The sequence below is a fragment of the Podarcis liolepis genome, assembly GCF_965112155.1.
Source record: "Podarcis liolepis genome assembly, chromosome: Z".
NCBI classification, from domain to species: Eukaryota; Metazoa; Chordata; class Lepidosauria; order Squamata; family Lacertidae; genus Podarcis; species Podarcis liolepis.
In genome coordinates, this window is record NC_139570.1 from 29,820,826 (window position 1) to 29,847,617 (window position 26,792).

The 26,792-nt window shown below is 42.7% G+C and overlaps 1 protein-coding gene across 1 annotated transcript; it reads right to left on the minus strand.

The window, feature by feature from the left end:
• Window positions 1-920: 920 nt before the first annotated feature.
• Window positions 921-25,655, minus strand: PGK1 (phosphoglycerate kinase 1). The gene is made up of 11 exons (XM_083485265.1): window positions 24,623-25,655; window positions 19,898-19,948; window positions 18,352-18,507; window positions 18,088-18,232; window positions 13,880-13,983; window positions 12,468-12,587; window positions 9,261-9,375; window positions 7,420-7,599; window positions 7,008-7,185; window positions 6,053-6,151; window positions 921-1,395 (listed from the first exon to the last, which is right to left on the minus strand). Exons 1-11 carry the CDS (start codon window positions 24,685-24,687, stop codon window positions 1,355-1,357), a joined length of 1,254 nt encoding a protein of 417 aa, XP_083341391.1. The 5' UTR covers window positions 24,688-25,655; the 3' UTR covers window positions 921-1,354.
• Window positions 25,656-26,792: the final 1,137 nt, after the last annotated feature.

Sequence of the window (26,792 nt, forward strand, 5' to 3'; positions counted from 1 at the left end):
ATTACCTGCAATCTAAGTTGTTTATAAAGATGCTGAACAACAGGACCAGGACAGAACCCTGCAGCATTCCACTTGTCCTTTTTTTCCAGGATGAGGAGGAACCATTAGTGAGCAATCTCTGGGTTTGGCCAGTTGACCAGCTACAAATTCACCTAAAGGTTAAGCTCATCCAGCCCACATTTTGTCACAAAACCTGTTGGAAACCACCAGGATAACTTGACTTCAGGTCTTCTATCAAGGTCCAGCTTTTATTATTGCATTGGTATTTATTTTTGCCTCTCATTGATATAGAATTATCTTATATACTGTGCTAATGCTCCTGCTCTCCCGTTCTGCTTTGGAGGAGGGGGAATTCTTTATGTAGACTTTATGCTTTGGTTTGCTCTCTATACAACTGAAAAACTAATAAAAATATATTTCTTCTAGTTCATCCCAGTCTAAAACAGAAAATTGTACCTATGTAATTCATTCAAACTCCAAACAGCAGATGTAAGAGGCCTTTTCAAATAGCTGCACCCAGCCTGGTGCTCTCCTGATGTTTTAAGGTTACAACTTCCCTAGCCAAAGCCAGCTGCCAGCACCTGCATCCAGCAAATATGTGGCAGCAGGATTTCTGCAGTCTCAAATATCTGGAGGGCACAAGCTGTCCTAGAAACGGGTCCAACCTGCAATTTCCCAGTACTAATAAGATCATCTTTTTGGGTTGTCTTTTATCTATCTGCCAGGCTTAAATAAACAAGTGCTAGATAATTTGCCTGTTGTTAACATACGTCCCCACCATGTCCTCCAAAGGGTAAGAAATATAAGCAAGACTATAGAAGTATACAAGAATAACCAGATGCACAAAACAGTGTGAAGATAATGTGCATGATAGCCCAGGGGTTGGGGGCGGGGGGAGAAGAAACACACTTTCAACTCTGTTTGCATCTCAAAACATTTATTTAGAAGCTAACATTGCAGTTGACACCTGTATTTTCCCTCCACCTTGTGGTACTGTGCAAAGGTAAGAAGTAGCAGTAGCTAAACAAGCTGTTGAGATTGAATAAAGAAACTTGCTTTGAGGTACTGACAACTAGTAGGGGAACTTGGCCTTGGTAAGAAGGCAAAAATATATAAATATATCCACTCTAAATATCACAAAAACCATTTAACACTAAATTCAGGTGGGGCAACAGTCAACATCAGGTAAACTGCAGACAAGAGCCATTTTAACGCTGCTGTAAATCTTCCAGGTTACTTTATCTGACTCTGCTGCCAGTACGAATACAGAAGCGCTGCAGTGGTTGCTTTAAGGGCTGTGCACAGGAACATGTCAGGGGGGAGCTCTTATTCATCCCACGCTCTCCATCTACTGCTACACATTGCTCAGAGCAGCCACACCAGGAAGAACTTTACCTGCAAAGCGTAAGAGACACAAACACATATAAAGATGATGCATCATGGAACATCTTTTAACACATCTATAAAGAATCTATAAAGGATGGTACATGGAAACTGACTTTGGCTGACACTTTCATGACTGTCTTATATCAGGCAGGTGTCTTTGCTGTACTTTTTTTTGCATCTGCTAAAAACATTCTTGTTTAGACAAGCCTGTCCAGATGCTCAGAAAGTTGATGTGTATTTTAACCTGTCTTCAGTCTATTGTTATTTTAACGTGGAAGGTTTTAAATGGGAAAAAAATATTGTTGATAATTATTTTTATTTTTTTGTAAACAGCCTTCAGATTTTTGACTTTTTTTACAGTCAAGCAATATTTAAATTTTATGGCATAAAATATAGTTTATTTTTAATAATTTATTTTAGATTTTCTGTACCCCACCTTTCCTCCAGATTGGAGACTTGCAGTGTGTGTGTGTGTTTTGGTGGTCAAGGAATCACACACCCCTGCACCTTTGGAAGTTTTAAGCAACATCACAGGAGTCTTCATAGGACCAAGGTGAAACTGCCAAGCTCCCTTGTTATTTTAGCTATCGATAGATATTTGCTATTATGTTGCTATGAGATTATTTTCATGATGGTTGATTTTGGGACATACTTCTTTGTGGTTGTAGATCTGCGCATGATTCTTTTTGTGAAAGGGCAGCATACAAATAATAGTATTATACATGACAGGGGCCCCAATGTCGTTCTTCCCAGCCTCCGTCTCACTCTTGGGAATCCCCCCCCCCAGGCCACACACCTACACTCCTCTGCTTCACACCCTCCTTCAGAATTTTTGCCTGACTTTAATGTATCTTTGAGCTCTGATAATGCAGTCTGTTTTCTTGGAAGGGGGATAGAAAGGGTGTGTGTAGAGCAACTAGCCTAAGGCACGGAAGCAAAATTTCTATGAATATCTCCACCCAGTTTTGCCTCAGGTGCTGCCCATGATTTCCATGTGGCCCTTGGAAGGCTGTCCAGGAGAATGCAGCTCTCGAGCTGAACAAAAGACCCAGAACACATATGAGTGTTTTTTTTAATGAAAAGGAAAAATACCCACACATTAAATACTGCCCAGAAATTAATTGGTACCCAATAAAGGTTAACAGAGATGTTACATCTACAAAGCCTGAAACCCATCAGCAGTCTAAAGCTGCACTCCTAATCCCCACATAGTTCAACAGGATTTACTTCTGAGTAGATGTGGTTAGGATCGTGCCATAATTCTGCCAACACTTTCACCTTTCTACTAAAATAGGTTTAAAAGCTTAATTGACAGGTGCTTTCACATAGAACCAGAAATAGTTCTTTTCAGAACAGCAGAGTAATCCAGTGCCAGACTTCTCAGAGTTAAGCCTCTTTTAATTCAATTAAACATATTCCCAGATAAATATGCTTGGGGCTGCATCTTAAAACCCTAAGATTATTTTATTTTTTCTCTGAATTTCTGATACACATCTTGCACTGTGCAACTTAGTTAATATCATTAAGGTTGCTGCTGGGGTATTAGTCAGGATTGTGAAAAACTTTAAATGCTGATCTGTATAGAAAGCACAGTCACAGTCCTGAAGGTGGACAGATAATAAAGTATTAAAATTGCCTCAAGCGCTGAAAGCTCTCCATGAGCACCCTCTGAGTAAGCTTTTAAAGAGGCCTATTATCATTCTGGGGCAGGCTGGGGGGTAAGAATGAGGCAGCAGTAGCCGGTCTAAAAGCCACTTAGTGAGATTTTGAGCAAGGCCTTTTGACAAACTCAGGTCATTCCTATCATTTATTGCCTTTCTATCCCCTCTGTCCTCCATGGTTCTCCTCCCTCTCCATTTTATCCTCACAACCACCCTGTGAGGTAGGTTAGACTCACTTTTCTGATTTACAATGAATACAGACACACACGACTCCCTCACCATGGTACATTGTGAAATTTGGCTTTCCAAATGGCCTTAAGTACTCTATTTCAGTGTTTCCCAACCACTGTTCCGCGGCACACTAGTGTGCCGCGAGATGTTGCCTGGTGTGCCGCGGGAAAAATTAAAAAATTCGAAAGATTTTTTTTTTATTAAGTCAAATTTTCGATTGGGGCGCCGTCACTAGATGACCCCTGGGGTTCCCTCCCTCCCTCCCGCTCTGCGCCTCCCTCCTCCTCCTCCTCCGGGGAGGCCCTTCCTGGCTCTCGGCCAAGGCTTGGCGGCTGCCACTCACTCACTCGCTCGCCCACCCGTCCCTCCATCCCTGCACCTGGCCTCTCCCCCTCCGTCCCCGGCGCGGGGGCTGCCGGGATCCGTAGTCCCCTCGCCCTTGGGCTCCGCGCCCGCGCGGGGTGCGCAAACTACGTTTCCCAGCGTGGCCTGGCGGGCCGGGCGTTTTGTTTGAAGCGCTCTTCTCCCGGCCATGGAATGAGTGCAGCAGCGGCGGCCGGGCGGGCAGGGGCTCTTCTGCGCAGACCCCGCGCAGCCTGCCTGCGCCCCGTGGAGATCGGGGGCAGGATGGAGGCCGGGGATCCCCGCGGAGGCGGAGCGGCGGAGGCGGAGGCTGCCCCCCAGGTAGGGCTGCGTTGGGGGGGGGGTTATTTTTGCAATGCTGCATCCGCGCCGGAGGGGACGCATCGGACTGCGGGGAGACCCCTTGGCGGGCGTGCAAGGCAATGCATGCGTGCAGGCGTTGCATGGAGTGCAGTGCAATGCAATGGCAACGCGGCGCCCTGCATGCATGCATGCAACTTCCACCGGCGCTCCGGACTTGGCAGGTGAGGGGGGTCCCCAATGGGCGGCAGAGAGAGCCGGGAGGGCGAAGGGGAGCCGGGGGGAGCAGCGCTGCTCCCCGAGCCGAGCCCGGGGGGAAACTTTGGCGTCGTTGCGCCGGGTGTTGGAAGCGGAGGCTGGCGGGGGCCCCTCACCTGCAAAACCTGGTCACCTCTCATACATTTCGTGCATTGCATTCATCGCCCGCTTTCTCCTCCAAGGAGCTCCCGGGGGCGCGCGTGGTTCTCCCCGTGTTATCCTCGCAACAACAGCCCTGCGAGGTGGGTCAGGCGAGTGGCACAAGGGAGCACCCAGGGATTGTCCTGGCCAGGTGGGGTGATTTGAACCCTGCTCTCTGCCCGGTCTTCGTCCTCATTTAGCCCCCACATGTGCATAACTGTGCATGACTGAGGTTTCCCCCCCGTCTTGGCTATGGTGTGAGTCTGTCCTGTTAATTAATGGGGTTCTGCCTTCGGAGAAGATGAGCCAGCCCTCAAGGAGGTGATTATGTAATTTGCTAGCAATTCATGTCCCTCCCGGCGTGACGCTGCGCGCTGACGTCACAGGGCTGTAATGGTGGTGTGCCTCGAGATTTTTTTCATGAAACAAGTGTGCCTTTGCCCAAAAAAGGTTGGGAAACACTGCTCTATTTACCCAAGTCTCCTCCAGATATACTGCACTGCTTTTTTGTATTTGTAAAACTCATTATTTTTATTGTGTTGCTTGATGTACTCCAATACAAAATTATTTTTAAACGAATTCTACAATCTGACTTTTTATCCAATTCCTTTCTCCCCAGTCTGAAGCTGCCTAACAATTCTTCTACAGTTAAGGAAAAGGAGTTTGGTGCAATTTAAAACTCTGAAGTTTAGTGCCACTTAGCAAAGCCTACATTTCCCAAAATGTCTTCCTTTGGTGTGTATACCATTGCAGGTCTCCTTTTATTGGTCTGCATTTTTTCCTTTCTCCACTACTTCCTAGGCAACAGAAACAAAGCCCTTTCAGAACATAACTGAAACTGTTTCTATTATAGACAGCTCTTTTAAAGAGCTGCAAATACGAGGGCAACTCTTTAGTCCTGGAATTGCGAGCCATATGAAAGAGTAGGGAATGAATTTGGTTAAGTGTATAAGCCTTTTTTTGGCCGGGGGGGGGGGGACACATAGTAAACATTAGTTTCACCCCTTTGTTTAGTCTAGGCACATGGCCAGAAATTATGTCCTGGGTCTGGGTTTTATGGAGGCCTCAGTCCGAGCACTTGAGAGATGTAGACCTTTTTCTGGTCACCATCATTATGCAAAACTGCAGCTGTCATGAAAATGGTCCCTATGTGGAGTCTGCTGGAACCATCATAGGCACCAGCTACTCTACTTGTCTTGCCCCACCTCCCTGCCCAAGAACCTTAAGAGGAGGAACTGCTCTTCCTGCTCTCTCTTGCTTTCAAGTCTTTCACTGGGAATAATCTGCTGCCTTTTTGTCAGGAAAATGAATGTATCAATACTTTTGAAATATTAAGATTTATTTTTATTGTATTGCATATGCATTCGTATTGTATATGCATTATTTTATATTATTGTATATGTATGCATCTGTTTATTCTTGAGAGCCTTTGGGCTGAAAGGGGAGGTTGGGTGGCCATTTGTCATTGATGCTTTAGCTGAGATTCCTGCATTGAAGGGTATTGGCCTAGATGACCCTTGAGGTCCCTTCCAACTTTACAATTCTAAAGAAACAAACAGTAGTATAACATGACATTGATTTTCTTTAGCCACCTGGTCTTTGAAGAGTAATCATGTGTGTGGGTAGCTGTAAGAATGACCAAGGTACAAAAAAAATACAAGCAAAATTAATCCCCTGGACATCTAAGGAAGAGGGAGGAAAACACACACTACCTTCTAGGAGTTCCAAGCTGGCACCACCTCCAGTGCTAACATGACTAACTTTATCCTCGGTGTTCCATTTGGCACAGCATGTAGCAGTGTCTCCACCACCTGTTCAAGAAAACACAGTCAAGGAACCTGAAAATGGTTTTGGACGCATAATTTGGAAGCTTAACTGCAAGGTCGCCATACCCCATACACTGGCATGGTGATAGGTGCCACATAATACTTTTTGCATTTGTAAGAAACGGGTATTTTAGTGTGGCAGGACCTATACTTTGGAACTCCCTGCCTATAGACATCAGGCAGGAGCCATTGCCATACTCTTTTTGGCGCCTGCCAAAAATGCCAAGTTCACCTGTGGAACTTATGGTCAGGGCTGCTGCAATAAACAGGTGTGCAAGCCTTTGGGAGGCAGAAATGCAAGAGGGCATCAGAGGGAAGGAAAGAGGGACAGAGGCCAGAGTTGCCTGCAGCACCCCTGACTATCATTCAAGGCACCCCAGGGACACACTGGCTGAAAACCACTGCACTAAAGGGATTACTGGGGTGTGTGCTAAGAGGCAAGGGGATCACTGGAGATTAAAATGACTATGAGACTTTGAAAGGCTGGTATCACTGGAGCAAGTTCATCAGTTAAATAGTTTTAATTGGATTCTGAATAAATGCGCAATTAATTGTTACTATTTTGAATTTCATTGTTACTATCTTTGTTATTGGGTTGTAGAATCTGTTTTTCTGTTTAATCAGTTAGGGTAGGACAGAGGGTACTGGGGATGAGTTTGTGAAACCAAGGGGGCAAAATGTTTGGGAACCACTGGCTTAAAAGCTCGGTCCCAGAGTCTGACCATGTATAAGGCAACTTCTTACGCCCTTCTTATGAAGAGAAAATAAATAAATCAAGTATTCCAAAAGACTGAAAAACTATTCATTTGAACTGGAGATGACAACGAATGGTGGCTCTTACCAATGATGGTGATGGTGCCTTTGGATGTAACTTCCACAACTTTATCCATCACAGCTTTAGTTCCTTTAGAAAACTTGTCCCACTCAAAGACACCAACTGGACCGTTCCATACAATCAGCTTGGCCCTGCCCACTGCTTCCACAAACAGCTTAACACTTTCAGGACCACAATCCAAACCCTAGGATCAAAAAGGGGAGGGTGGTAGCTGTTCAGCCATTGCACCAGAAAGATCAAACAAGTAGAAGAGCTCCTCAACCCACCCACCCCCAACCTCTCCCCAGTCTTTAAACCAGAATTCTCCATGTGGGTTCCTTTGATGCTTTTGACTGCAACTCCCATCAACCCTATGCTATCTGGAGATGATGGGAGCTGCAATCCAAAACATCTGCAGGAAATCAAGAGTTAAACCTACCATCCATCCATCAGGTATCCCAGAGGCCACAGTGGCTTCTCCAGTGTTAGCATTCTCATCAAATTTATCTGCAGTGACAAAGTCAACAGGCAAAGTGATGCGTACACCATTCTTCTCTGCTTTAGCCATCAGGTCCTTGACTATTTTTGATCCTTCTTCATCATACAGAGAGTTGCCAATCTGGAAGCAGAAGACAATGCACTATGTAGCTATCTACAGATGTTTGTGTAGACTGCTACAAAGCAAATCAGAATCTCAAAAGCAAGGTATTTTTTATTATTAAATCCAAGTAACATCAACAGATAATATGGGTATGTTAAAGAAACTGTAACTAACAGAGGACAGAGAATTAATGCAACCTCTTAACTGCTGCCAGGATTATTATTTGTCAGAAGGGGGAGGGGCAGGGGAAAGATATCAAGAAAATCAACCCTGAGGAAATTGATAACTAAAACCTAGGACCTAGTACTATTATTATTTATTAAATTTGTATACTGACGCCTGTAGATCTCAGGGCGGTTCACAACATAAAGCTACAACATGAAACCCACAAAATACTTTAAAAATATAAGAAAAAACAAAAAATCCCCCCCTACCATAACACATTTAAAAGAGCATTAGATGTCAATCAGCCAAAGGTCTGGGTGAAGAGGAATGTTTTTGCCTGGTGCCTGAAGTATAACTGAAGGCACATTGTAAGTAAGCATGGTTAAGCTTACATAGTGAAAACCAAAGAAGGCAGGTAACAAACAAATGTCTTCATAGAGAAATGAAGTCTTTTTATAATGTACTAGAATAATAAAGAACAGGATAATGTAAATCCTTTTGTGTTACTTGGAACCTTGTGATATTAATTTATTGTGTTAAGACTTTGTAATGAAAATCTTTTTTTACGACAAAGTCTTAACATAATAAGTTAAATAAATCCAAATTATGTTTAGTTCTAGAAATCTCTTTCTACTTCTATTTGGCATTTGTTGGTATACTTTATTATGTTAGGTAAAGGTAAAGGGACCCCTGACCATTAGGTCCAGTCGTGGCCGACTCTGGGGTTGTGGCGCCCATCTCGCTTTATTGGCCGAGGGAGCTTGCATACAGCTTCCGGGTCATGTGGCCAGCATGACTAAGCCGCTTCTGGTAAACCAGAGCAGTGCACGGAAACGGCGTTTACCTTCCCGCCGGAGCGGTACCTATTTATCTACTTGCACTTTTGACGTGCTTTAGAACTGCTAGGTTGGCAGGAGCAGGGACTGAGCAATGGGAGCTCACCCCGTGGCGGGGATTCGAACTGCCGACCTTCTGATTGGCAATTCATAGGCTCTGTGGTTTAACCTACAGCGCCACCCGCACCCCATAACTTTATTATGTTAAATATATGTAAATAAGAAAACACCAGATAAACTACATGAAGCTGCAGGAAAAACATTTTCAGCTTGTCCTCCGAGCGTTTAAGTTACAGCCAACAGCCAGAGATTTTACCAGCAGCCTAGCCTGCCCCCAAATCCAATGTCCTGTTATACACGATTTATTTTGCTCATTAATTTGCATCCAGATCTGTTTAGCAAATTTTAAGCCATAGAATGCAGTTCAAAAACTATTGTCAATTAAGATTGCACATATGGAACAGTCTTCCCCAAGCTTGTGTTCTCTGGAAGTTTCAAACTACAATTCCCATCAGCCTCAGCCATCACAGCCATATGCTGCTGGGGTGGATGAGAGTTGCAGTCCACAACACATGGAAGCCACCAGCTTGGGGAAAGGTTATAAAGAAACAGTCAAGGAAACATAAGAAGCATCTTTATCACCCAAATTATATATAGCAGACACTGCAGGTTGCATACCTTCATGTTTTTGAGCACTTTAAGGAAGGTAAAAGCCATTCCACCACCGATAATCATCTCATTGACTTGATCCAGCAGGTTTTTGATCAGCTGAATCTTATCCTGAACTTTAGCACTGATGAACAGAGAGAGGTTAGGGGAAGAAGAAAAAAATGTGAGTTGATGCACCACTTTATTAGCAGGGTTGTAGACAAGCCTACTATTGCCAAGTTTCACTTGTTATCAGTACCTAATACAGAAAAATAAATACAGAGAACAAGTACATAATTATTGATCAATGAGGAAGCCACATGTATTGATACATATGCATGATAATCTAATAATTCTCTTAAAGCAAAAAAGGGGATAAAGTTACAACTGTTAGAAGCCCACTTTCCACCCCTGCCTGGGGGAAAAAATCGAGGTTTGGCTAACGATTTGAATGTGTATCTATAAACACTGGAACTACAGGAGGTATCCAACATTTATTAAGTATGTGGTATGGTTGGACTCTTGTTCCAACTTCCAACTTGTGGTATGGTTGGACTCTTGTTCCAACTTCTTCCACTGCATTGGATGTTACTAGGATTTCATCTCATTTTACAGAAGCATGAAGCAATTTAACTCAAAGCAAAACAGGAAAAGTTGTAGCAAAGTGGGAGGGAAAATACCCAGAGTCTCCAAAGCTGGCCACTCTAGTGTGCTGCTCCCTGCCCCCCGCAAAAAAAACGGATTCTGAACAAGGCACTGTCTTGTTTTTATTGATTGTATGTAAGCCACTCTGGGAACCTTTTTGGCTGAAAATGCTCTAAATAGTTATTTCTAAAAGACATTATGCACTACAATCATACCTTGGTTTTCAAACAGAATGTGTTCCGAAAGTCTATTTGACTTCCGAAGTATTCAGAAACCAAGGTGCGGCTTCCGACTGGCTTCCAATTGTGCAGGTGTGTCGGAAACAACAGTGGAAGCTGCATTGGATGTTTGGCTTCCAAAAAAAGTTTGAAAACCGGAACACTCACTTCCAGGTTTCGATCGTTCAGGAGCCGAAACGCAAGAGTACTAAGCCGTTCACCAAGGTACAACTGTACTGGTAGCACTGGTTAATAGGAGTACAGGAAATGACTAGCATGGATTCATTAATGTCAGAGTAGTCATATTCATTGGTCAATCTAGCAAAGTATACTCTCCAAGGACTGGCAGGAATTCTCCAGGATTTCAAACAGCGTTCTCTCTCAGCCCTACTTGGAGATGATAGGGGCTAGACTGGACTTTTATTATGCAAAGCAAGTGCTCTATAAATTATTGAATTTATCACCCATCTTCTCACCAGCTGGTTTCATTTGACACCCACAATAATGGGCTGACCATATGTAGTGTCTACAATCCTACCTCCGTTCGACTTCCAAAATGTTCGGAAGCCAAGGCGTAGCTTCTGATTGGTTTCAGATTGTGCAGACATGCTGGAAACAATAGCCACACTGAATGTTCGGCTTCCAAAAAACCCCCACTCACTTCCTGTTTTTGATCATTCGGGAGCCAGAACGTTTGATTCCCAAGGCGGTCAGGAGCCAAGGTACAACTGTACACACTGCAGTTTTAGGTAAGAGATTAAAACAGCACACCTACTGTTTTTAACATTATGAATTGAGTTGGCACAACATGTTTAAAACTGGGGGAAGCAGGCTTGCTCCCAACCTCTGCATTTTGGACTACAAGTCCCATCATTCCCAGTCAGCACAGGGAAGGCTGGCCTTTGGAAACGCCATTGAGAAATTTAATGGACTTCTGGTAGCAGCAGCACAGCAAATGAACAGAGATTGGTCAAGTCAAGAGCTGCAAGGCTACTGTGTTCCCTATTATTCATGGTTGCATGCTTGTCCCCACAGGGGGGCCTTTGCTCATTGTCAAAAGCTTGCTTTGTTTTTGCAGGGAAGAAAGGAACAGAAAGATTTTGCCATCGGAGTTGCTAGTTCAACTACGGACATTGGGATGCAGAGAGGGGGGGTATGGGGAAGTCCAAGAAAAGAGGTTTATGAAAATATGTTTGAAACTATACGTGTATGTTTGTCATTTTTAATGTTTGTTTGTTTTTCTTAAAAATGTTGTAAAACCAATAAAAATTTTATAAAAAAAAAAAAAAAAAAGAAAGATTTTGCCATCAAAGCAGCTCAGGTCTTTGTACTTTATCATACACATTTGAAAGCTGTAATTGGGGCAATCAGGGAGATTCAAAGCAGTGCACAATAAGAATGAAATCTTAATTGCAATGCAGTCCTTGAGATTTGCATGAGGATTATGATTTTGTATAACTACATCTGCATTCTTAAAAAAAACAAAACCCTGAAAAATGCTTTTTAAAACCCCAATTTCATTTTTCTAAGCAAAGCCGGGGGGGGGGGGGGATATTCCAGACAAAAACAGCTTTTTAGGCTTAACATATAGAATTCTGGCATCTGACCGCATGTTCTGAGACTGTACATCTACATCTACATTATCAAACTATGCCTCTTGGAAGCTGTAGGAGCTGACATGTATCCAGCTACAGTTCCTCATAGTTGCATAACGACAGGCAGTGTCAATTTACACACAGCACTGCTGAATAAGGACTGTTTGTACTTTAAACTTTGGTGGAAAGGTCAGCCACAGGCAGACACACACACATGCTGATTTGGCCCATGACACAATATGTACTGACTGTACTCTACACTTTTATGTATTCTACTATGAACTGGTTTGAAAATGCCTTATTTATAGTCACATCAGAGAAACTGACCCACCAACTTCAGGTTCTCGGAGGAGACGTGGGCCCATTTTTGTAGTTTAACAACACATTCAGGCAAATCTTATCCAAATGTGATTTCATGTGGTGTAGTTTTTGATTACAATATATGAGTTTCTGATCTGCTGTGTCTTATCTTGGAATACTGCCATATTGCCTTTTTTGCACAAATTTCTTTTAATATTTTCTCCTTATCTTATACCTAATCATGCTCAAATGTTTTTTCTTACCACCACCACCCTTTGTTGGATTGTTGGGGGTACTTCAGGCTTGTTTGTTACACATTTAATAAAATTTTAAAATATTATTTTTTAAAAGAATTGCTGAAATAGACATAGTGTTGAAAATATGGAAAGTAAAACGATCTGCACAGTAAACCAATTAGTTACAAGTTCACATAAAGGTAGAAGCAAACAACAATATAGGCAAATATATTTTGTCCTTACCCTCCCAGGATTGCTAGGAAGGGTCGCTCTGGGTTCTCTAGAGCTCTTGCAAAATACTCCAGTTCTTTCTTCATCAGGAAACCAGCAGCTTTGTGAGGCAGATTGACACCCACCATGGAACTGTTACATTGGAGAGAAAATATACAAATCAGCCAATAAAAATGAGTTCCACTGTTGTTTTTGATGCTATATGTTTGGATGCTACAAAACCCTTCAAGTCCACAACTGTGCAAATATTTAGCAACGAATAAACAACTGTGTAAAAGGCATGTTACTTCAGAAGTCCACACAAAAAAATTGATTTGTTAACAAATAAAAGTGCAAACATAAAACACAAAGATACACCGCAGAAGCCTTCTCTACCTGGTGAGCTTCATCACTATTGAGAATAAAGGTTCTATATAGTCTTAAATGAGCCACGCATTTGCATATACTGGTGGCACTGTGTGACCTCAGAAATTAAACCATGCCTTGTATCACAAAAATAGTTGAGCTCTTCCATCTAGATACTTTCAGGTTATGAGATAACAGAAGTCCAGATCTTTTTTTCTGATCTAACAGGCACATGACCTGCAGATTCTGTAAGGAACGTTTTTGTTTTTGTTTTACATTTTCAATATGGAATACCCATTTTATGCTACTGGGTGAAATTCTGGGGAAAGGGAAGTGAAAAGATCCATCACCAGAGTTTTGCTTTGCTAGATGAAGGGTGGTTTTTAGAGGCTGCATGGCAAAACCTGAAGGTTATTTCTGCAACTTGACAAAGGATATAGATTTAAAACATTTGCATGACAGAAGCACACTTCCATCCCACTGGGTGTCAATGTAATGCAGCTGCTTAGTAGAATATACAACTCAGAAGTCTGAGGAAAACTGAGCCCATATAAAGCTGTTTTCAGTGCATAAAGCAAACAATACTACATTGTTAATAAAGCAAATATCACTGTGTATTTCATAAAAGATCGAAAGGATTCTGTGATAATGGTGAGAATCCAAACCTAAAGATCTGTGGAATGGTTGTTGTTACATGTGCCACATAATTCTCTGTGTTGTAAGGTTCTGCTGTCGTAAGAAATTTACCTTTTAAGTGTGGCAAAACCTATACCCTGGTACTCCCTGCCTACTCATATCAGGCAGGTACCTTTGCTATACTCTTTCCAGCTCATCTTAAAAACATTTTTGTTTAGGTGAGCCCATCTAGTCCTGCAGAAACACACATGTGTTTCAATCTGTTTTTAGTTTATTATTTACCTGTTTTTACTGTCTTTTATTGATAATGTTAATGCGTTTTTCTTTGTAAAGCACTTTGAGGATTCATAACATTCAAGCAGCATGTGCGTTTTGTTAAAAGCCAGTCTCTGAAACAGACAGAAGCCCAGCCATGACAAAATAAAAGGCAGAGGCTTAAATACCTGTGAGCTCTGTGTGCAGTTCCGAAAGCATCATTGATGTAAACATCTCCGAGTTTAGAAAGTGACACTCTGAAAGCATCAACCTTTGCTTGATCAGCTTTGATCTGGGAAGAGAAAGAGAATTAAAAACTCATCAGTTTTAGTTACTTTATCAATGGGCATTAGAAGCCATCAAATCACTGTTTAAATAAAATTGTTAAGAGCTTTTCCTGGGCAGGGTAGGGAACCTTTCCATCCAGTAATCACAACAGTTGATCTCCTGATATAAGATGTATTTTAAATGCCTCTGAGCACACATGTAAACTCTCATCTTGACAGCAGTATTTAAAAAATCGAAAGTGAATGCAGTACATACGAAAAGTACAAAAAAATAAGGAAGACAGGTGGGTTTTAAGCTTCATTAAAATGCCATCATCATTAAGCACTTCTATACAGGTTGTTTCATTTATTTTATGTAGCAAACTTTATACAGGTTGACTGCAATGAAACCTCAAAACAGTTCACTAGGAGAATGGGCCACATTTCTGTGTTGTTTCTGAACTATGTACAGCAGAACAGCTCGTCATATTGCTTCCACCACAAGGTGGTTCTCATTCAATGCAAAGATCAGAGCTCTTCTCTTTTCTAGGCTAGTGAAAGCCATTCTGGAAGGAGTGCAGATTCTACTCTAATAAATGTTCATTATAAAAAAATTAAGAGAGGATGTGACTCCCCTTCTGCCTCTTGAAAGAGCAAAACAGTTTATTAATGAATCGGAATGAATGCACACAGTATATTTGCACACAGTATATTTGCAACTTAAACATCATCATCATCATCATCAACAACAACAACGCAATCACATTTTGAACTAGTCAAAGGCAAATAGACTCTGCCTGCTAACTCTCCCATTAAAAACAGGGCAAAGCTCTTAAATTCTTATGTGACTCAGTATCTCAAGGACCACCTCTCTCCATATGAACAGATTTGGACCTTGCAATGATAATCTGAAGCCCTTTTTAGGTGCCCCCTCCAGAGGAGGTTCAGAGGGTGGCAACATGAGAACAGGCCTTTTCAGTGGTGGCTCTGTGCTTGTGGGATGCTCTCCCTGAGACTTGTCTGGCACCATAACATAAAAGGTAAAGGGACCCCTGACTTTGGTCTCAAGTGGCTGGTAAAGGTAAACGGATAAAGAGTTTTTCTTTTCTGGCTTTTAATTATGTATGGCCTCCTTCAGAGAGTGGGATGTTTTAATCTTGCATTTTAAAAATAGGATTGTCTTCTAGATTTTTCTTGGTGTTTTTTTTATGCCGGTCTCAATGTAGGTGCTATGGTTTTGAGTTATCTGTTAAGCAACCGATTAGATAGATAGATAGATAGATAGATAAATAAATAAATAAGCAAGCAAGCTCTCTTCAGCCTTCTTGGCCAACAACACACTGAGAAGCGGTGTGGTGTAGTGGTTAGACTAGGAACTGGGATACCTGGGTTCACATCCCTACTAGGCCTAGCCTACCTCACAACATTGTTACAGGGATTAAATGAGCTCCTTGGAGAAAAAGGTGAGATATAAATGAAACAAACAAACAAACAAACAAACAAACAAACAAACAAACAACTAGTACGGCTTTTGGTTGTGCAGTTCAACCTGCCAAAGCCTCTGCTCATTTGGCAGTGGAGGTAGGGATCTTAAAAATAATCCTGTTTCAAGACTCGGAAGCAGCAGGAAACACTGCCAACTAACAGTTGCATATAGGCAGTACAGATCTGTAGCATTCCTCTAACCTTGAGGAGGGAAAAAAATCTATTATTATTATTGGTTTAAACTAATACAATCAATTGCTGCTTCATCTCCTCAGCTGATCAGCTTTATGTACTTAGTTTAACTGCCTCTACTACAGCCAGTGGCAGCTAGCAGAATAGGAAGTATGTGCAATCCATTCTCCTTTAGCTCCTGATTAAGTCACCAGCACAGCACATAGGCGCAACGCATCTTAAGTGTTTGCTGCAGCATTTCTAAGGCATCTGCCGTTTATTCAGCTCAGGCTTGTTGAGGCAGCCACCTTTCCTGTTGCTTCTCCAAGGAAACATACTAAAGCAGGCAAACAATGAGAAACAAGCCATACTTAAAGTGCACAACAAGAGCAAATACTTAGCTTTTCTGTAATTTAAGATGGATATCCTCTCAAAAGATGAACTGCACCCAAATGGGCAATTCCAAATATTCTACATTCACTGAGGATTGTTCCCTCCTGACAAGCAGTTCTGTAACTGATTTTATGCTGTTCACAATCTTTTTTCTTAATACTGGCAGTATAGAAAATTTTGCAAGTAAATAATTACATTTCAGTGATACGGGCAACACTAGCCCAATATTTCAAGAATAGAATAGAGATAGACAACAAAAAGGGAGGCCAGGGTCTTAAGAAAAAAATGGGACCATGGGAGCAAGTGTTAAAAGTGTAAATGCAAGGTAACCTGACAGTTACTTTCGACTGGAGATGAGGACGAAAGGATTGTGCCAAGAGGCTGAAGCTGGAATCTCTAAATTCAAGCTCTTCATCTTGAGAAGTTAATTTGCATGGGCTTTTATAGCACAGTGTGGTGTTCTGTATCAACCTAAAAAAGGACACTGTACTATATATCACTGTGGCTGCATCGAAAGGGAGCCAAGACTCAAGTCTTAATAGGGTCAGAGGTGCTAAGAAAAGAAACCAAATGGTCATGGCGACCTTCATTAAAATGTCAAGAGGTATGGATACCCAAGCGGCTGCCCAAGCAGTGTGGCATCTGGATTCAAAGGTTTTGCCAGTCCCAGTTAACAGGGTTCAAACAGCCCATGAACAAATCACAGCATTAACTGAGCAGAGAAGGGAAACATGCTTCTCACATGCTCTTGCTGAAGATATTTCCTGCAAAAACATACCCTTAAACCTGTGTTTCCCAAACCATTTCAGACCGCCAACCCTATGGTTCCAGTAACTCCCCACCCTAACCTATAAAAAGCAGTACTCAAAATAGTGGTTTGCACAACCCACTAAGGAAGAGAATCACCCAGTAACATTCAAAATGGTAACAATTAATTGCACATGTATTCAAAATCCAATTAAAATTATTTAGTGTAGTTAATTCAAATTGATGATCTTGATCCAGTGATACTAGTTTTTTCAAAGTCTGATAGTCATTTACACCTCCAGCAGTCCACTGCGTATTAGCACCCCCACCCTAAGTACCATCCACTTTGGATAAAAGGTAAAGGTAAATGGGCCCCTGACCATTAGGTCCAGTCGTGGCCAACTCTGGGGTTGCGGCGCTCATCTCGCTTTATTGGCTGAGGGAGCCGGCGTACAGCTTCTGGGTCATGTGGCCAGCATGACTAAGCCGCTTCTGGTGAACCAGAGCAGCGCACGGAAATGCCATTTACCTTCCCGCCGGAGCGGCACCTATTTATCTACTTGCACTTTCATGTGCTTTCGAACTGCTAGGTTGGCAGGAGCAGGAACCGAGCAACGGGAGCTCATCCCATCGCGGGGATTCGAATCGCCAACCTTCTGATCGGCAAGTCCTAGGTTCTGTGGTTTAACCCACAGCGCCACCCGCTTTGGGTACCACAGCCTTAAACAGTGATTTTAGTTATTTAGCCAGCATTCTTCCTTCATTCTCTGGGCACAAGATGGTTAATCAGCACTCATGCACTGCTCTATACTTATATGCATATCATCAATCTCCTGTGAATTATTTACATATCAGGCTTAAACGCTCAGCTGAGCATCTCTTCGTTCTAGTTGCTACGAATTATCTTTGTAACCATATCAAGTAAAATGGTAATCAAGTAAAAAATAATAGATAATAGATTGCTTGTGTGGGGGCAACTCCAAGCGGGTGGTTGGTATACATATGCTTTGGTGTATACATGTCACCCCTGAACATAATCCCTGCATAAAATGAATGATACCTATATTGGTGCAAATAAAACCATATATCCCAAGGACACCACAGTCACTGCTGGCCTTCATTCCAAGAAAATTGAACCTTGGAGAATCACCTAGAACCCCTGGATTCTCTCACCACTTGGGAGATTGGGATGGCATTTATCAATTTCTAACTAACGCCATCTGAGAGCACAAACTATTAGTAACTTTGTGGAAACATTTACATGAGAGTGGCACAATTTAAGCACCCAGAAGTGATGCAGTAGAGAAAGCAGAACACAAGACAAGATGTCTCACCTTGTTCCCTGAAGCGTCCTTTCCCTTCCCTTCCTCTTCTACATGGAATCGGAGGTTTTCCAGAAGAATGACTGAGCCAGTTGCAGGATTAGCGCAAGCAGCTTCCACCTCTGCACCCACGCACTCATTCAGGAACATGACATCCCTGGAGACAATTCCCAGATAAATGTATAGCCTCAGTTTACCAATTATAAGAACGCTTCACAACAAATTATCATTCAAAGCACCTCTTTCTAGTCAGTCTGTAATGTCATTGTGCCATACCTGCTTAGCAAAGCTTTGAGCTCTGCTGCTACTGGTTTCAATGAGTATTTGTCGGGCATAGGAACCCCATCAGGCCGGCCCAGGTGACTCATCAGCACCACAGACTTGGCTCCATTGTCCAAGCAATGCTTGATGCTTGGGACAGCTGCCTTGATTCTGCAACGAAAATAGAAGAACAGAAGGTTCCCACAGCAGTTCCTGCGGCATCTAAGGTACATCAACAGATCATGGTTTTAAAGGAAAGATTATGCACATCAGCTACAGAATCAAGGGTTATTAGAATCAGGAAGCAATAGATCCCATTAGCCTCTTCATTCCTACCTTCTCCTTCATCAGCTGCTATACCACACTAACTGTTCCCTACAATACAAACTGCCTTGGTCACTATCACTTTACCATGTGTGGGACTGTAACAAATGTTTTACTAGTCCTGTTAAAGATGGATCAGTTTGATACCATTAAAATCTTTGCAGCCATTAGCTTGCTTGGTGCACAGACTATCCGTTTGGTGCAATAACTACTCAAAATGCAGAAAGGCTGAATATACAAGTCAAAATAATATATAGCCCCTTTTGGGTGGTTGTGATAAAAAGAAAAGGCTGTGGTATCCACAGCAATGCCTAGTTAGCTACTCTGGAATGAATGTTCTGCAGTGGATAAGTGTTTTTTATCCTCATTCTCAATAAAATAATTTCTAATCCAGTTTTAAAATATCAATCCAGAGAAAAAGAGGCACATCCAACAGTTACAGAGGTCAGTAGGGCATCTTGCTACTGGAACCACAGCCTGCAAGAGGGGACCTGCTTCAAGGGAGACAGGTCACAGAGCTCCTAAGTACAGATCCTGCCTCAAGTTTTTCTCCCCGTTTGGCCCTGTCTTGCCCCTTTCTTTCCTCCTGGCCAGCAGAAGGCAAAACAACACACCAGCAGTGGTCAAATTCAAAAAGGTGTGTGGAGGGGCCTCTCCTCCTAAAGTACAATGCAAGTGTGAGCTGCTGGGAAACCAATGGTCTCGAACATACCTCTCCTTCTCAAGCCCCCTCAAGCCTAGCACAGCATTAGCAGGAAACATGAAGCTGGTATGATGAGTTGCCTTTAATCAGAGGCTATCTTGCTATCAACTTTGACTAGCAGTAGATTCAAATAGAAAGCTGCCTTATACAAAGCCAGGCAATTGGTACATCTAATTCAGTATTGTCTACACTAACTAGCAGCAACTCTCTAGGATTGTAAGAAGGGAGTCTCTCCCAACCCCACTTGGAGATACCGTTGAGGTATTAACCTGGGAACTTCTGCTTGCAACACTGATGCTGTACCATTGAGCTATGGCCCTAAATCTAGCTTGGAAGGACAGAATGAGCCCAAGACATGTTTCACATTATCAGTACCTCAGTATCTTACCTGGAAATGCCAGGGCATCAGTCCTGAAACCTCAAATGAGTAAAGTACTTTTTTCTTTTTCTTTCACTGAGTCACAGTCTAGTAGAATCACTTAGCAAGGAATGACTAAGCATAGACCCTACTTGGAATTTGCAGGGGACTCTTACCTTTGGTTGTTGGTTATTTTGTTGTCCTTCATTGGAACATTGAAGTCAACCCTAAAAAAAAGGGGGGGGACAGAAATGTTTCAATGCAAGTAGTTGTTCACACAAACACCATTAATTACTGGATGCTGTTGTTAATGTCCCAAAACAGGCAAGATACTCAAAAAGGAGCTGCAGCAAAAATTGCACTTGGGTGGGGTGAGTGCAGAGGGAGAGCTGTCACAGTATTACTGCATTACTCCCTTCCCCTGCTGTGTTGGTTGGTACAGCACTCAAAGGCTCTCAGATCCATGCAACTTCTCTTCTCTATACCAGGGATATAAATTTCAAAACCAGGGACCAGTGGTGGAACAAAGAGACTATGTGAAGGGAAAAGCCTAACTGTGCTGAATCACTTTGGGTAAACCTGTTGCAAAAAAGGAGAAGGCTTGCAAAAGGGTTTTGCAAGAGCTGTCCTGTTTCAGAGGCTGCTTGAGTGAATTAATCCACTTGTGCCAACATGGCATAATCATCAGTGTGTCTAACTAGGACCTAGGAGACCAGGGCTCAAGTCTCCACTTCGCCATGAAATTCACTATGTGAGCTTGGGCCAGTCCCTCACTCTCAGTCTAATTCACATTGCGGGATTGTTTTGGGGATAAAATGAGGGGGAGAACCATGTACACAACAAAGAGCTCATTGGAAAGAAAGGAAATTTTGCAAATGAGTAAATCATGCTGAGACAGCTTCAACACTCATGAACAAGGCTATATAAGCCAGCTATATTTCCTGCTGGAGGCTTCTGCCACTGTTCAACCCCTAGGCAGGCAAAAGTTTAGAAATTCATTACTATGCGAATTAGAACACCAGAATGTTGTTGGGCCCCAAGTTCCATCAACTCTAGTCAGCACGGCCAATGATGATGAAAGCTGCAGTCCAACAATACCTGTGGGTATGTCACAGGTTGGCCACCCCTGGCCTAAAATAAAAGTGACCAGTTATGAATATCTAAGTTATCAAGTATTAACAGAGATGCCCTTGACTAGAAAGCAAAGGTTGAATTCAAAGAGAAAGGCAGAGAATAGGAGAAAAAGGTTCTAATACCCATTCCATAACCAAGAAGGGTAGGGGGTTGAGAGGCACAAAAGCCACCTAGACACAATATGAGTTTTACAGGCAAGGTAAACACATAGTGCAATCATATTCAATATCTGTTATAATCCCTTATTTTCCTTCACAAACTGCTTTAGCTATACTGTTGTAAAATAATAATCCAGGAAGGATGCAGCATATACTGCATCTGAAGTACTTGCAGATCAAAGACCACCACCAGAGGCTTGGCTGTGACTAAAGCAATGGGTTTTTATACAGAAAATCTAGGATCAAGTCACTTATCAAGCTTCTATGATTGCCTTGGGTCAACCTAAATACTCTGGGATGTTGCAATTACCATTTAATTATTTATTTAGTTAACTACTGCCCCACTTTTGTGTAAACTACTATTTTAAGTGCTGTATACAATCTCCCTGATCACAGATGCTTGGCAATTCTAGCAAAATGTTATAAAATAAAACTTTTATTAAAAAGATAATTCTAACAAAACTTTAGGGCTTCCATCACCTGGGATGTCAAAAACAAGCACATAACATTTAGCAAGCATTTGTCTCAAGCATTTAGCAACCATGTACAAGGTTTGGATTTTATAAGAGGCCTGCTTGATTCAGCCAGCACACTGTACAAAACATAGATTCAATAGCAAACGGTGCTTCCAGAAACACTCATCTCACATGCCTACGCAGGGAGATTACTCAGCAAAGGCCCGCATGATGTAGCCTGCCCAACAGACAGAAGAGCAGGAAGAGCCTCAGAAGCCATTTCTACAAAGCATGCTGTGCCCCAAAGCTGAAGGAGACAGGAAGTCATGTTGCATAATACAGCAACTGGCAGAACAGAACACATTACAGTGATTAACAGGACTAGATTTTGTTTTAAGCAATTTAAGTTTTTTAGAATAGCATTCCCCAAGTTTCAAAGGCACGAAAGAAACGCAGGAGCAAATCATTTCTTTTCTAGATTTCTCCATAAATAACATGCTTTGGTATATAACATTCTGCTATCATTAAGTTAGATGGTAAATGTGGAGGACAGGTGGGAGAATTGGACTGATGGCCACAGCATATAGAGGGTAAGCTTTTATTATGTATTATGTATTTTGTGTTTTTATTTTGTATTTATATGCTGTGGACTGCCCTGAGATCTTTGGATGAAGGGTGGCATACAAATTGAATAAATAAAATAATAAATAAATAGCTCCATACTTTTGATGCTCTAGTCATCCAGCTATAAATCAGACGGCAATTTAGAGCACAATACTGAACCAATAGAGACAATAAATTTCATGCACAAAATAGGGTTATCACCTCGCAGCCAGAATGAAATTCTTTTATCTTTGAAGATCTGGTACCTCAGTTAATGAGGAGGCACAAGCAGAACAGGGGTAAGCAGCTAACTAAAGAGATGATAAAAGCCAGAGTTTCTCTGCCTGAACTTTGCACCTATGTAGTTGTATCCATTGGCCTGCATAAACACAAACAGGCCATTGAACATCTCTACACAGGGTATCAAGTGGGAGGCCCTGCTCACCAATCTCCTTAGTTTGTGTGCAGCACAAGTGTCTTCACAGTGAATAAAGGTGGAGTCAGTGACCAGACTGCAAGCTGGCAACTATTACCACAATGGAAGATGCTTGGAAAAACAGGGTATGAATGAAAGAATGCCCATGACATTAAGGTCACTTGGTAATGCAAGTCTTTGGGTTAGATGTATAAAAAATGTAGAAAAGTGAAAGTGTTCCACTGAAAGTTTCACAAAGGTTTAAGAGAGAAACTGCCAATAACTTCAAGGAAGAAACTGAAATATGAATAACAAAATGAAATGCCTTTGCTTAACCTCAATGACCTTGAAAAAAAAATACTGGAGACTTTTATAATACACATATACAAGGTTTGGAGACAATAAAAAACTCACACACATGCGGTATGAGCAGCAAACTATTTCACAACAATTTTTACATGGCAGTTTAAAGTCTTTTTCTGAGGCTTACAACTCAATACCTGAAATTAAAGTACTTCCCCCAGCTCAAAATTCTGGTTTGACTGACTTCTGCTTTTAATAAGGTAGTACTACAAAGTTTAGATGCAACTGATTTCCCTCTTCTAATTTTGATTACGCTCCATAGGCATACAATTCCTTAGCTTGGATTTTAGACTCCAGCCCCCACCTATGATCTCTTGCCAGGCTTGGAATAGTTTGGCATTTACAACCTCCCCTGTCAATCAAATGCTGGACTAAATGAAAAGCCCTCTTTAATATTAGTTGAAATAAATAGCTTAATTAAAGCACATTTCTGAAATTATAATATACTATGCATGAAAATATAGTTCTATGCAGTTTGCAACACCCAAAGGAATGCTGAAATGAAAATTAAGATCTTGCTTTGAAGTTGTCCTTGGTTTAAATGACTATAGGGAGCTCATTATTACTTCTGGATAACGGAACCACCTACAACTCCTTTCCTGTGCCTGATAGGAATCACTGCAATTCTCAGAGTCTTATTGCTGAGGGCGGGATTGAAATTAGTGACACAAGCCACAGAAACCAACAAGCTATGAATAAACTATGCACCTGCAAGCAGAAAAAGGTTTACTATGTGCATCCTGTATTAGCAACGTGTATAGTGATTTGCACAGTGATTATTAAGCACTGTTAGTATAAGTTAATACTTTACTTTTAGAAGTCCTACAAAACATAATCACAGTCCAGTTCTCCCAGATTTGGAATCAAACAGCATAATCTTGTCCCCACTGTGTTCAATTATTTATAAGTAACCATGTTCAGAATACACAGCATAAGATGTGTAACATCTCAATTAAAACAGAAACTAGAGTTTTTATGGTTTTCTATTCCTGTGGCTTTATGGTTAGCACCTAAAGGACAGCGCTTTACTACTTTTCTATACTGTAATGGGTTTGTGCTAATCATTCCACAATACTACTCCTTCCCACGTGGGTAACTATGGGCCTTAAGGCTATTTTTGACCCCAAAGTAGATATATGCCATTGCGAATGGGGGGAATTGATATGCCATGTAAATATTCTGTGATGGCTGAAAAGTTCAGCAGCAGATGCAAGTCACTGTGTTCTAGTGTTTGAAGTGTTGCACTAGGTAGGGCCTCTGGCAGGCCAGAGTTGAACTCCCTGCTCAGCCATAAAGATCACTGGGTGACCTTGAGCCAGTCGCTGCCTCTCGGCCTAACCTACCTCGCAGGGTTGTTGGGGGGAAAAAATGAGATTGGAGAAAACTACCTAGATTTCTTCGGAGGGGCCTTGGGAAGGTGGGATATAAATAAAACTGTTTGTTTCTCCCCCTAACATTATCTGTTTCGCCAGTACTTAACTGAAAGCCTCAGTAAACGTTAATATAAATATAAACTCAACCCATAACGGTTTATGTTCATTTACGTTCTAATTCTTACATCACTTGGTTTGCCACCACTTAACTGAAAACCTCAATACACATATATAAATGCGAACACTTAAGCCAACCTCCCCCCCCCCCCCGCCAAACCCTCTTGAAGATGCATTGCTTTTCCTCCCCCTCCCACCAGCCCACCACCCCAGGCTACCCAGTTTTGCACCCAGCCCTGCGGTGCAGGCCTACGACGAAAAAGAAGCAGCGAAAGCAGCTCACCGCATGACCACGCGCTTGCCCTTCACGTCCACTTTGTCCAGGGTGAGCTTGTTGGAGAGAGACATTTTCGCAGCAGGAGCAAACAAACTGCAACCTCTTCCTCGTTCACCGGCAGCAAGAGAAAGAGGCGGAGGGAGGACGAGCTAGCGCTGTGGCGACCGGAGCTTGTCGACTGGAGCCCCGCCTGCCACCAGCTTCGGGATTGGCCGGGCAGCGTCACCCGCGCCGAGGATTGGCTCAGAGGGTCGCGTCAATCTCGGAGTGGGTGGGGGAACCGGGGCACCGGCTGGCGGCGCAGTAGTCACGTCTCGCACGCAGCAATGGCTCAGAAAGGGCGGGAAGCCCCTGAGGGGAGAAGAGCGGTTGGGTATCTGGTCCTCCTCGTCGCCTGAGGGGACTGGCCGCCCTCGCGGGGTACCCAAAGTGTCCCCCCCGCCACGTTATACAAGCACAAACATACACACGTGTATATAATTGAAAGGTTCAGAGAAGAGTGACAGGGGAAACGACGGAGGAAGTGTTTCTTCCCTCTCCACTCACACTGGATCTCTGGGACACTCAAGAAAACAATGTGGGGAGAAAAAGAAGCAGCTAAACTCCCTCAGGAGGCAGTGATGGCCACCAACGTGGATGGCTTTAGAAGAGGGTTGGGGAAATTCACGGGGGATAAATAAGTTGGCGGCGGCGGTTGGTTACGACGGAGGCAAGCAATGCTTCGGAATGCCAGTTGCTGGAAGCTGCAGAAGGGAAGAGTTTGTTCTTGTGCTCGAAGTCCTGCTTGCGTGTTTCCCACAGGCATCCCGTTAGGCAATGGGAGAGGAGTGTACTGTGCTAGATGGGCTACTGGCCGGGTCCTTAATACCCCTTCTCGGAGGGATGCGAGTGGGTTTGGGTCTTGGAGCCCCGCACCGAGGTTTGCCACCTTCGTTCCTGCAAAAAGCGGGGCGGTTGGGGGACGGTTTTTGGTGCTGAAGTGACTTCAAAGCGACCCATGACGATTTATTGCAGCCTAAAAGGAGGTCCTCTCTGAATTGTGTCACGCGCGCACGCGCACACACACATACGCATGAATTTGTAAATCTGTCTGCCCTTGGCTACCCAGAGCTTAAATGCATGACCTTTCACACACCTTTTCAAACACATGCATTTGGAGAGGACCCCTAATTTGGCGTGGGGAGTGGGGGGGGGGAGAGAAAGGCCTGAAATACAAGGCAAAACTGTATTAATACAGGATGCAGCATTTTACATTTAAATACAGTGGTAGCCTCTGGTTGCGAACAGGATCCATTCCAGAGGCCCATTCACAACATGAAAAGCCCGCAACCTGAGCCCGCAATCTGCGCAGGTGCACAGCATGATTTGGCGCTTCTGCGCATGCACAGAGCGTGATTTGGCGCTTTTGCGCATGCGTGAGCAGTGAAACCTGGAAGTAACCCTTTCTGGTACTTATGGGTCGCCGTGGGACGCAGCCTGAAAAAACGTATCATGAAGCAAACGTAACATGAGGTATGACTGTATGGGACAAGCCTGTATTGTACAGGACAGATGGCAACCCTACACACCCCAAGAAGAGCCAAGGTGACCCAGAGAGGGGGCAGCTGTGAAACAGGCCCCCCACCAGCAGATAGGTTGACAGTAAGGCAAGGCAGGGCCTGGTGGGGTAAATGGTAGTCACTAACATTCAGTCAATCAATCAATCAATCAATCAATCAAAACCTATAAATTAGGGCTCATCGCAGATGACCTGATGTTCACAACACCACACCCCATAATGAATGGGGGGGGGAATGCTGAAAATAACTTTTCCTAAGAAACCAGAAGCTTTTCTTTTAGATATTATGGGACCAGAGATCCCGAAGGACCAGATGAAACTATTTATGCATGTGACCACTGCTTCACCGGCTCTCTTAGCCCAGAAATGGAAAGATGGTACAACTCTGACCAAAGAAGAACGGCAGGCAAAACTGTTGAACTATGCAGAGATGGCATAAGAAGAATCAGAAAACAAGAAGAGGAGGTCTTTAATAAAGATTGCTTATAATTTTATAATTAGAAAGTTTATAATTTATTGGAAAAACTATAGTAAACAGATACATACCGTACATTGGTAGGATTGACAGAAAACCTGTAGTAAAAATCTGAACAGGATTGAAAAGGATTTATAAGAATA

Bases quoted from the DNA above. Each gene is read 5' to 3' on its own strand.
- PGK1 (XM_083485265.1), bottom strand. From the start codon at position 24,687: ATGTCTCTCTCCAACAAGCTCACCCTGGACAAAGTGGACGTGAAGGGC. The intron at 19,949-24,622 runs GTGAGCTGCTTT...CCTTTTTTTTAG, and splicing joins GGCAAGCGCGTGGTCATGCG to GGTTGACTTCAATGTTCCAA. The intron at 13,984-18,087 runs GTGAGACATCTT...TTCTCTTCCCAG, and splicing joins AGGACGCTTCAGGGAACAAG to ATCAAAGCTGATCAAGCAAA.